General features: G+C 52.4%; 1 protein-coding gene across 6 annotated transcripts in view; it reads right to left on the bottom strand.

Moving 5' to 3' along the window:
- The window catches only part of LOC127576081 (tripartite motif-containing protein 2-like), a 42,555-nt gene extending 34,181 nt beyond the window's left edge, over window positions 1–8,374 (bottom strand). For all 6 annotated transcript variants that reach the window (XM_052026450.1, XM_052026447.1, XM_052026449.1 and 3 more), the window contains exons 1-3: window positions 7,944–8,374; window positions 2,104–2,275; window positions 908–1,142 (exon numbers count right to left, since the gene is read on the bottom strand). In XM_052026450.1, the coding sequence (XP_051882410.1) occupies window positions 908–1,142; window positions 2,104–2,234 (366 nt within the window). In that variant the 5' untranslated portion in view covers window positions 2,235–2,275; window positions 7,944–8,374. The remainder of the gene's footprint in view (window positions 1–907; window positions 1,143–2,103; window positions 2,276–7,943) is intronic.
- Between the last annotated feature and the right edge of the window lie 4,015 nt (window positions 8,375–12,389).

Here is a 12,389-nt window from a genome sequence, read left to right on the forward strand (position 1 = left end):
CGAGACCCTTCATCAGGACTCAAGATAGTTCAACCAGAGAGGGGCCAAACTGGACCTTGTATTGGGAAATGAGCCTGGCTCAGGTGATTGGGTTTCAATGGGAGAGGATTTTGGGAACAGTGATCATAATAGCTCTGTTTTCAGATAGTTATGGATAAAGATTGATCCTCAAGGGAAAGTGCTAAATCTGGGAAAGGCTAATTACAACAGTATTTTAGGCAGGAGCTGGGGAAAGTAGATTGGGAGCGGCTATGATTGGGTAAGTCCACATCTGGCATGTTGGAGTTGTTTAAAAGCCAGCTGGTCAGAGCTCATGACCAACATGTTCCTGTGAGGAAGAGAGACAGGGATGGCAAGGTTCAGGAACACTGAATAACAAGAGATGTAAACTTACTCAAAGAGAATAAAGGAAACTGGAATTGGACAGGGAATTCCCTTGAGGACTACAAAGGAAGTAGGGAAGAACAGGGAGTCAGGAGGGCTAAAAGGGACCATGAAGTGTCCTTGGTGAGTAGTATTAAAGGCCCTGTTTTCAGAAGGGCCAGGTAGTGAGGGGCTGGTATCACAATGCAGCTGACATCTGTGGGAGGGAGCGGATTGAAACTATTGAGACCCACAGCCACCACTCCTGCAGTAAAGGCTCGAGGAACCTCTGTTCAGAGTTGATGAGCTGGAGTCCGAGTACTCCAGGGCAACGCAGTACGTGGGTGAGAGTTAGCGGAAGGCACTCAGGCTATTTAGTCATAAGAAGCAGAAGAGGGCCATCTGCCGGGTGGGGGGGTCCACCTGCTGAGGGGTGAAGGGGGAGGGGGGTGGGGAGGTTGTGAACTGCAACAAAACACCAGGTCCAACTCCACCTCTGACCCTCGACCTCAGCGAGGGGCCCCGAGGTCGCTGACCTACTGACCTTGCCCTCGTGGTTGGGGCAGGACAGGGAGTGCCCTGAGACGGCTCCCACCGTGGCCTTCATGGATGCCTCCTCCCGGCTGCATGACGGGTCTCGCTGCAGAACCTCCATCAAGTTGCTGATGAAGAAATTGTTCTGGAGGGCGGCCACCCCCTTCTCGGGGAGGATGGAGGTCTGTCGGCACACAGGGCAGGAGAGGCTCAGGCTCTGGGGGGGGATGTAGTTCTGCAGGCACCTGGAGAGTGGGAGGGAGTGTCGGTGAGAGTGCGAGAGATGATAGATACACCAACCCTTTCTACCAATCGCCTGCAGATCCCCGCACCCACCAAGCCCCCACACTGATCCCCACACCCACTGACTGCCCACACTGAATCCCCACACCCACTGACTGTCCACACTGATCCTCCACACTGGAATCCCCACACCCACCGAGCCCTGCACTGATCCCCCACACCCATTGACCCCCCCGCACCCACCGAGCCCCCACACTGAATCCCACACACCCACCGAACCCCCGCAACCAAACCCCCGCACTGATCCCCTCATTGAATCCCCTGCACTGAATCCCCACACCCACTGAATTCCCTACACTGAATCCCCGCACCCACTGATCGCCCCCACTGAACCCTCACATCCACTGAACCTCCACAGCCCAGCGCTACCACAGAACCCCCCACCCTTGTATTAAAGACCCACCACTCTCCACTACAGGCCCCACCCCCAAGCAGTCCCTGTCCCCCCCAGAATTGGCCCCTCCCTCTCCACACCTCCTCCATCACCACTCAGCGACACTCCTAAACACACCTTCTAACCAGCTTCTCGTTCTCCATCTCCTCTCCCACCCACACATTGGCTCAGAGTCCACACAGGTGCATGCACGCGCACACACGCACACATACACAGACATGCACACGCAGACACAAATGCGATTGCATACGTGTGCGAGCACACAAACACAGGCACATGCAGCTACCTGTCCTGACACACACATACCAATAGTCACTGATCTTACAAGCACAGGCACACACACCTGCTTGTATGTGTACATACAGAGATACGCCAAAACAACATGCACAGACACACATGGATACTCAGGAGCTTGGCACACTTGTGTACATGTGTCACACGGTGTCTTGGTGCACACAAACACACACCTGTGAGCATACTGGGGGTGTGGAGAGTCTGTGTCCACTCACCTCTCGCAGAATGTGTGAAGACAGGGCAGGACCTTGGGGTTGTTGTACCGGTCCAGACAGATGCTGCAGACGAGGAACTGCTTGTCGATCTGTCGGACCACCGGGCTGCTGAGGGACTCGCAGCTCGCCATTGTCAGCCGTACTGAATCAGCACTCACACCACAGGGTTAACCTGGGGGGGGGAGAGGAAGGGGGGGGGGGGGGGTGGGGAGGAAGTGAGAGGGTGGAGTGGAAGAGTGGCAACAGAGGAGGGGAGGGCGCAACAGGGGAGGACAGACAGTGGGAAGAGAGGCAGGTGGAAAGAAGGGTGTGGAGAAAGGCAGAGGAGAAATGGATTACAAACTTTAGGAGCCAATTTGAGCAAATGATACCACTGAGGGAGGGAGAAAGTGGGGGATGGGGACAGGGAACGGGGAGGGGAAGGACGGGGTGAGGGATGATGGGGCTGAACAAAACGAGTTCACTGTCTAACTCCTAGCCTCTCCCTGATTAAGGTCTGGCTCCTCACTGAGCTCAAGAGACCGTGGTCTAGACTGGGACAGATGTCAAGCCTGACACAGTCGTACACACAATCAGACCTCGGTGGCAATGTGCCAGACTCATCCGTCACAATCCCTGGGAGAGTCCAGTCCACCCCAGGACAGACCCTCCAGAGGGGTAGTACAATGGTGTGCAGGTAGGAGCGAGCAGCCCTGGGAGTCTTCAGCACTAGCTCCAGACACCATGGGGTCAGGTCACGTGGGGAAGGAAACCTTCTCCTGATTCCCACCTCCCGTCCTCCCTCAGCTGATGAATCGGCTCCTGCACATTACACAAACGCGGGAACTAACGCAGAGTAGTAGGACACAGGAAATGCTGTGGGTGGGGACATGTCCACCACCAGGACTGGTTTGGTGGCTCCCACACAGGCACCGCTGGCAGACTGTGTTTACAGCTGGTGGCAAGTGGACCAATGACAGGGATCAACTAACCTGCCCCATGGGTGGCACAGTGTCAGGGTTAGTGAGAGCACCTCTGCTACATCAGAACGGGATAAGTGATGGCCTAACAACGGCAGTCACTGAAGAACAGTCAGACCAGTGTCCGCCAGGTCTGCAGAAGCGGAGTCCCACGATCGAGAGGCAGACAGACCGAGGGGGCAGGTTCTGGTTGAACAAATCAGGTTATGGCAATTGTTCAGGACGGCCGCGTCACTCACTTACAGAGGCAACATGTCAAGGAACCAGCAACAGGCTATTTCACAAGTAGGAAAGGTTCGTTGGTGATCTCCCAGGTAAGGATGATGATGAAATATAAACCAATGAATTACGAACAGGATAGTCCAAACCCCTCCAGCCTGCTATCATTTGAAAAAGGTCATGCTTGATCTGATATAATCTCATGGTCCCATTCCCATCCACCCTGGTAACTTTCACCCCTCACTTACCAACAATCCATCTCCCTCTGCCTTAAAAACATTCAGACTGCTTTCTCCGCCCTTTCAGGAAGAGTTCCAAAGACTCACCGCCCTCCAAGAGAAAAAAAATCTCTACACAGTGACCCCCCCCCCACCCCAGTTCTAGATTCTCCTACAAGAGGAAACGTCGTCTCCACATCCACCCTGTCCAGTCTCCTCAAGATCTCACAACTTCCCTCTCACACTCCTGAACTCCAGCAGATACAAGAATCTGGAGCAAGAAACAAACTGTTTGGAAGAACTCAATGGGGCGAGCAGTATCTGTGGAGGGAAGGGATGGTCAACAATTCAGGTCAAGACCCTGCCTCAGAACCAGAAACATCAACCAGCCCTCTGCCTCCACAGATGCTGCCTCACCTGCTGAGTTTCTCCAGCAGTTTCTTTTTTGCATTAGTCCAGTCAACCTTCTCTGAACTACCGATGCATTACATCCTCGCATGAGGAGACCGACGTGATAATACTTTGTATGAAGATTCAAAGCAACATAGCTCCATCCAAAACCGAGGTTTTAAATGTAAACGGAGAGAACATCAAAGGCATGAGGTATGTGCTGGCCACAGGAGACTGGGGAACTACACTGAAAAATGGGTCAGTAAATAAGGAATGGCTAAAAGAACTCTAATAGTTTACAAATTACGTACCCTTTCAGGTCACAAAAACCCAAGAGGAAAAGTGGTCCAGTCACGGTTAACTGAAGTTAAGGACAGTACTGGATGCAGAGAAAAAACACAATGCTGCCTAAAAAGGCAGCCAGCCTAAGAAGAGCCAACCTTTCAAAATTCAGCCAAGGAAGGCCAAGCATTGGAGAGGGAAAGCAGAACACGAGAAACACACAAAAGGTTGTAAAACCTCCACACAAGTGAAAAGGAAAAGATTACCTAAAGGTAATGTGGGTCTGAGACAAGAGAAAGTACATGGGGAAGAAGTAAATGACAGATGTTAAACAAACACTGCGCTGTCTTCATGGAACAGTGGAAGACCAGAGTGAATGAGAGCTGAAACGCAATAGACCAGCAGATCTGGGGTGCCACATGGACAGTGGGCCACAGGACGACATCCTGAAAAATTCCAGTGATTCATGAATGATTCCCACAGACTGGAAGGTAGCAAATGTAACTGAACTATTTAAGAAGAGGGAGAGAATAGGGAGAACCAAAGGTCGGTTAGTTTGACATCGGCAGGAGGGAAGTACTGGAATCTTTGGTTAAAGAAGTGGGAGCAGGGCACTTGGAAAGTAATAATACAATTGGGAAGTGATTTAGGAAAAGAATATAACACTTGATGTTAACCAGAGTAAATCGGGGGAATTCAATAAAATGCCACACAAGAGATTATTGAACAAACTTACAGTGCAAAGTGTTGGTGGGAATATACTGCGGTACGCCGACGGTTGAGTAATGAACAGAGGGAATAAACGGGCCATTTTTGGGTTTGAGAGCTGTGACCAGAGGATGCGGCAGGGATGGGTGCTGAGTTTGGATATGGGGACCAGGTGTGATATATCTGTGTTTGCCGATAAAAGCTGGGTGTCAGTGTGAGTTGTGAACAGGATGCAGAGAAGCTTCAAGGGAACACAGATGGTGTAAGTGAAGCAGCAAGGATATGGCAGATGAAACACAATGTGATCATCATCTTGCTGTAAAAAAAAATGGAACGGTGAAATATTTTTTCAATGGAGAGAGACTGGGAGGTGCTGGTGATCAGAGACCTGGGGGTCCTTGCACGTCAACCACTGAAATTAAAGTTGGCCTTTTTTGCAAAAAGTGAAAGCAGAAAATGTGGGAAACATTCAGCAGTCAGGCAGCGTAGAGAAAATGAAACAGTTAACAGTTCAGGTCTGGGACCGTTCATCAGAACTTTATTACAAGAGGATTTGAACACAAGAGTAGGGACATCTCACTCCAACTATATTCTTCCCTGTGACTTCAACCATCAGAAAGACAAAGGTTGCAGGTTCAGGGGAATATCACCAACTGCAGGCTCCGTCCAAGTATACAGAGTCCTCATTTACAAACTCATTCTTTCATCATCACTGGGTCTAAAACCTGGAACTCCCCATCCAACACCACAGGACACACCAGGTGTAAGCCATTCAGCCCTTCTAGTCTGCTCCACCATTCAACGAGACCATGGCTGAACATTCACACTCAGTCCTTGGGTGCACCTTCACCAGCAGGCAGCTCACCACCACTGTCTCAGGGGACAATAAAAGGTGGTTTTACCCAGATCCCAAAAAATTAATTAACAGGGAAGGATAGCCCCTAACCTCATCATTTCACAAAGAACCTGATGCTCTAGATCCTGGAGCTCTGAAATAGGTGCCAATGAAGATAGTGAACACTCTGGTTCAACAGATTCTGCAGGGTGGAGGAGAGTGAGATGTGGACCCAGTAACTGAAGGAGGGAGAAAAACAGGGAATGACCGAGTTGTCAGCCTGACACCAGGGGCCAAAATGCTAGAATCTGCAATATAGCATGTGGATCAAGACAAGCAGAAATAGAACATTACAGCACAGTACAGGCCCTTCGGCCCACAACGTTGTGCCAACATTTTATCCTGCTCTAACATCGATCTCACCCTTCCTTCCCACATAGCCCTCCATTCTTCCATCACTCACATGCCTATCTAAGTCTCTTAAATGTCCCTAATGTATCTGCCCCCACCACCTCTGCCAGCGGTGCGTCCCAAATAACAATACAGTTGAGCAGAATCAACAATTTATGGCAAGTCATGTTTGAGTATCGTCTGGAGTTATCTGGGACACTCCCAGCAGAGTGGATGGGGGTGGGGGGGGGGGGGGGGTAGCGAACCAGTGGATTGGGGGGGGGTCCATGGATTTTTAGGGACTAACAACACAGGTAAAGCCTAGCAGCAAATGAATAAACACAAATTGAGCTGATAACCTGCAGATCATTCCCCAAATCACGGGCAATCTGGAATAGGACAGTGTGTGGGACCTGTGTGCGCGCGCGCATGGGGGGGACGGCAGAGGAACCTATCCCCCCAATGGGGGTCTGTGTGGGTGTGTGTATGGGGGGGGGGGGCAGGCGAGGAACCTGTCCCCCCCAGTGAGGGTCAGTATGCGTGGGACTTGGTCAGCCCAGGACATCTGCCTGCACTGCTGTGACTACAACGGTGACATTTTGAAGTGGACCTAAATTTTGGGAGGGCAGAGGATGGGGAGAGGTATTGGATCGCTGATGGACTGTCCAGGCGATTGAGGGTCACGGGGCGGAGATGGGACACAGGTTGACCTGAGCAGGGACTGCAAAGGTTCTTGGTGAGGGTCTGGCCATTTATCCTGGGGTGGGGAAGGAATACCTTTGCCCTGTGGATCCTCCCAAGGGCTGTGGGTGTTCTGTGTCCGAGGGCATCAGGGCTGGTGTTGGGGGGCGTGCGGCTTGTATGACCCTGGGACCTGGTTGAGGGGCTGAATGTCCAGCTGCTGACACCAACAGTAATTGCCAGCCCATCGTTAATGGTGTGGGAGAGGCCTAGGGAAGCCGGGGGAGGGGATGGGGGCGCGTCAGCCCCGTCAGTGACTCTACGCACTCTATGCGCCTGAGCTGAACTGCAGGGATTCAGGAGCATGTCAGCCTCATCACCCCTCCCTCACCTCCCACCATCCACCCGCCTCCCCTCACCGTCCCCCACCCTCCCTCAGCCAGAAGCTGCTCCGTGTCCAATTCTTCCTCCTACTGCTGGGGGAGGGGCCGGTTCCCAATCCTGAGCCCAGGGCCGCGCTACTCTCGGCCGGTCTGAACCCCCTCCCCTCCCACCCCTACTCCCTCCCCTCACCACCCCACCACCCCCGGGGTCACTCCCTTCCCTCCCCTGGGGTTGCTCCCTCACCCCCCCCACCCCAGGGGCCGCTCCCTCCCCTCACCCCCCCCACCCAGGGGCCGCTCCCTCCCCTCCCCTCACCCCCCCCCACCCAGGGGTCGCCCCCTCCCCTCCCCTCACCCCCCCCACCCAGGGGCCGCCCCCTCCCCTCCCCCTCCCCTCCCCCCCCCACCCCCCCCACCCCACCCCGGGGCGGCTCCCTCCCCTCCCCCCCCCACCCCGGGGCGGCTCCCTCCCCTCCCCCCCCCACCCCACCCCAGGGGCCGCTCCCTCCCCTCCCCCACCACCCCAGGGGCCGCTCCCCCACCCCCACCACCCCAGGGGCGGCTCCCTCCCCCCCCCAGGGGCCGCTCCCCCACCCCCACCACCCCAAGGGCCGCTCCCATCCTCCAGGGCCTCGGACACCGGGATATTCGGGCAGTGTCTCGGGGATGACCAGCCGGTCCCGCCCGCCCCTCCCTCCCCGCGGCCCGGACACCCCCGCCCGGCGATGGGGGTCGGTCCCGCCACCCCACAGGCCCGGCCCGGGAATGGACTCACGGTGCCGCGGGGAGACGGAGCGCTCATGGCCGCGGGATGCGGGCCCCGGCTGCGGGAAGCGGCAGCGCCGGAGGATAAGGCCGAGAGCCGCGGGTCCGTCCGTCCGTCCCTCTCCCTCCGCTGGTCGCTGGTGGTCGGTGGCCGCTGCCTCCGCCCCTCCGCCGGTGTCGGTCCCGCCGCCGCCGCCGCCGACCGCTGACTGCGGGCAGTGACGTCAGGCTGCAGCAAAGCGGCGCCGGGCGGGGCGGCCCCGCCCCCGGGGAGGGACGGGGGGGGGGGGGTGAGGGGGAGAAGCGACCCCCTCACCGGACACCGGACACACGCCCCGCCACCTCGGTCAGCGGGACGGGACAGTCCGGGAGCGATGCAGACAACACGGCCTGGAGAGGAAGTCGGTGAAAGGGATCCCACCGAGTCAATGCAGCAACAATGCCCGATGCACACCAGTAATGCAGCAGCAATTCTAATACCCGGTGCACCACACCACCAATGCAGCGACAATGCCAATACCCAGTACCCTATGCTGCAAATGCAGTAACAATGCACTGTACCACCAATGCAGTAACAGAGAAAATAGGAGTAGGCCATTCAGTGGCACAGTTTAAGAATAAAGGAACATCTCTTCAGAACTGAGATGAGGAGGAATTCCTTCAGCCGGGGGTGGTAAGTCTGTGGAATTCGTTGCCACAGACCGCTGTGGAGGCCAAGTCATTGGGCGTATTTAAGGCAGAGATTGATAGGTTCTTGCTTGGTAAAGGGGTTAAGGATTGCAGGGAGAAGGTGGGAGAATGGGGTTGAGAAAAAAATCAGCCATAATTGAATGGCAGAGCAGACTTGATGGGCTGAATGGCCTAATTCTGCTCCTGTCTTATTATGGTCTTATTCAGCCCTTGGAGTCTGCATTAGTATTCAATATGATTGTGGCTGATCATTCAAATTCAATCCCCTGTTCCAGCTTTCTTTCCATACCCCGTGATCTCTTTGGCCCCAAAAACAAGAACCAACTCCTTGATGAATATATTTAATTATTTGGCTTCAGCTGTTTTCTGTGGTGGAGAATTAATGCCACACACACTAACCACTCTTTGGAGAAATTAATTCTCATCTCAGACTTAACTCACTTATTCATGTCCCTGGGCCCCAGACTCTCCGGCCATCGGGAATGTCCAGTTTGCATCAAATCTGTCCAGTCCTGTTTGAATTTTGTAGATTTCCTTGATGTTCCCTCTCAATCTTCAAAACTCCAGTGAATATAAGCTTGACCAACCCAGCCCCGATCAGTCCTGCCATCCCAGAAATCAGTCTGGCGAACCTTGGCTGAACTCCCTTGGTCTCCTGTACCTCCTGCTTTCCCCATCTCTTACGGTTCAGATAATAATCTCCCTTCCTGTTATTGCCACCAAAGTGGACAACCTCATATTTATCTACATTCCACTGCATCTGCTATATATCTGCCAACTCCCTCAACCTGTCCAAATCATCCTGGTGCCTCCCTGCATTCTTCTCAAGGCTCATCCTCCCACCCAGCTTTGTGTTTGCAAACCTGGAAATATTCATTCAAATCACTCATATATATCGTCAATAGCTGGGGTCGCACTGATCCCTGCGGCCACCCACCAGTCACTGCCTGTCACTAAGAAAGATCCCATTTATTCCATAGAACCATAGAACAATACAGCACAATACAGGCCCTTCAGCCCACCATGTTGTGCCGCCCTTCAAACCACACCTAAGACTGTCTAACCCCTTCCTCCCACATATCCCTCTAACTTAAATTCCTCTATATGCTTATCTAACAATCTCTTGAACTTGTCCAATGTATCAGCCTCCACCACCACCCCAGGCAGCGCATTCCATGCGCCAACCACTCTCTGGGTGAAAAACCTCCCTCTGACGTCTCCCTTGAACTTCCCAGCCATTACCTTAAAGCCATGTCCTCTTGTTTTGAGCACTGGTACCCTGGGAAAGAGGTGCTGGCTGTCCACTCTATCTATTCCTCTCAATATCTTGTAAACCTCGATCATGTCTCCCCTCATCCTCCTTCTCTCCAATGAGAACAGCCCTAGCTCCCTTAGTCTCTCCTCATAATCCAAACACTCTAATCCAGACAGCATCCTGGTAAATCTCCTCTGCACCCTTTCCAATGGCTCCACATCCTTCCTATAATGAGGCAACCAGAACTGGACACAGTACTCCAAGTGTGGCCTAACCAGAGTTTTGTAAAGCTGCATCATCACTTCGCGGCTCTTAAACTCGATCCCCCAACTTATGAAAGCTAACGTCCCATAAGCTTTCTTAACTACCCTATCTACCTGTGAGGCGACTTTCAGTGATCTGTGGATACGAACCCCCAGATCCCTCTGCTCCTCCACACTGCCCAGAATCCTGCCATTTACCTTGTACTTCGCCTTGGAGTTTGTCCTTCCAAAGTGTACCACCTCACACTTCTTCGGATTGAACTCCATCTGCCACTTGTCAGCCCAGCTCTGCATCCTATCAATATCCCTCTGTAAGCTCCGACAGCCCTCCACATTATCCACAACACCACCACTCTTTGTGTCATCTGCAAACTTGCTAACCCAGCCTTCCACCCCCTCATCTAAGTCGTTAATAAATATCATGACAAGTAGAGGTCCCAGAACCGACCCCTGTGGGACACCACTAGCCACAGCCCTCCAATCCAAATGCACTCCCTCCACCACAACCCTCTGCTTTCTACAGGCAAGCCAATTCTGAAACCACACGGCCAAGCCTCCCTGGATCCCTTGGCCTCTGACCTTCTGAAGAAGCCTACCATGCGGAATCTTGTCAAACGCCTTACTAAAATCCACGTAGACCACATCCACTGCACTACCCTCATCAATCTTCCTGGTCACCTCCTCAAAGAACCCTATCAGGCTTGTGAGGCAAGATCTTCCCTTCACAAAGCCATACTGGCTGTCCCTAATCAGTCCATGATTCTCTAAATGCTCATAGATCCTATCTCTTAGAATCCTTTCCAACAGCTTACCCACCACAGACGTAAGGCTCACCGGTCTGTAATTCCCTGGACTATCCCTACTACCTTTTTTGAATAAGGGGACAACATCCGCCACACTTCAATCCTCTGGTACCATCCCCATGGACAACGAGGACTCAAAGATCCTAACCAATGATTCAGCAATCTCCTCCCTCGCCTCACGAAGCAGCCTGGGGAGTATTCCGTCAGGCCCGGGGACTTATCTGTCCTAATATTTTCTAACAACTCCAACACATCACTTTCTTAATATCTACATACTCTAGAACATTACCCTCACCTACACTGTTCTCAGCATCATCAAGACCCCTCTCCTTGGTGAATACTGAAGAGAAGTATTCATTGAGAACCTCAGCCACTTCCACAGCTTCCAGGCACATCCTCCCACCTTTGTCTTTAATCGGACCTACCTTTACTCTAGCCATCCTTCTGCTCTTCACATACGAGAAAAAAGCCTTGGGATTCTCCTTAACCCTACTCGCCAAAGCCTTTTCATGTCCCCTTCTCGCTCTCCTCAGCCCTTTCTTAAGCTCCTTCCTTGCTACTCTATATTCCTCACGAGCCCCGTCCGATCCTTGCTGCTCACACCTAATGTATGCGCCCTCTTCTTCCTTCCCTTTGTTTCCTATCAGCCAACCAGTTCTCCATCCATTTCCACACCTTACCCCCAATTCCACGTGCTTTAATTTTGCACATTAATTTCTTACGTGGAATCTTATTGAAGCATTCTGAAAGTCTAAATACACCCCATTGACTGATTCTCCCTCAGCTATTTTGCTGGCTTCATTGTCAAAAAGTTCCAGAGATGTTAATGATTTAGATAAAAATGTAGGTGAACTGACACGTACGTTTACAAGTAACACGAAAATTGGTGGAGTTGTGACTAGTTTAATTGTTAATTAATTGGTTAATTGTTAATTATTGTCACATGTACTGAGGTGCAGTGAAAATCTCGTCTTCCACACCGTTCACACAGATCAATTCATTACACAGTGCATTGAGGTAGAAGAGAGTAAAACAATACAGAATGCTGGGTAAAGTGTCACAGCTACAGAGAAAGTGCAGTGCAGGCAGACAATAAGGTGCAAGGTCATAACGAGGTAGATTGTGAGGTCAAGAGTCCATTTTATCGTACTAGGGAACCATTCAATAATCTTATAACAGCAGGATAGAAGCTGTCGTTGAGCCTGATGGTACATATAACATTACAGCACAGTACAGGCCCTTCAAGTGAACATCACCAATCACCTGTCCTGGTTAAATCACGTAGATGCCACGGCCAAGAAAGCTCACCAGCGCCTCTACTTCCTCAGGAGGGTAAAGAAATTCGGTATGTCCCCTTTGACACTCACCAACTTTTATCGATGCACCACAGAAAGCATCATATCTGGATGGATCGTGGCTTGGTATGGCAACTGCTCTGCCCAGGA

The sequence above is a fragment of the Pristis pectinata genome, chromosome 11 (assembly GCF_009764475.1).
Source record: "Pristis pectinata isolate sPriPec2 chromosome 11, sPriPec2.1.pri, whole genome shotgun sequence".
In the NCBI taxonomy this organism is placed as follows: Eukaryota; Metazoa; Chordata; class Chondrichthyes; order Rhinopristiformes; family Pristidae; genus Pristis; species Pristis pectinata.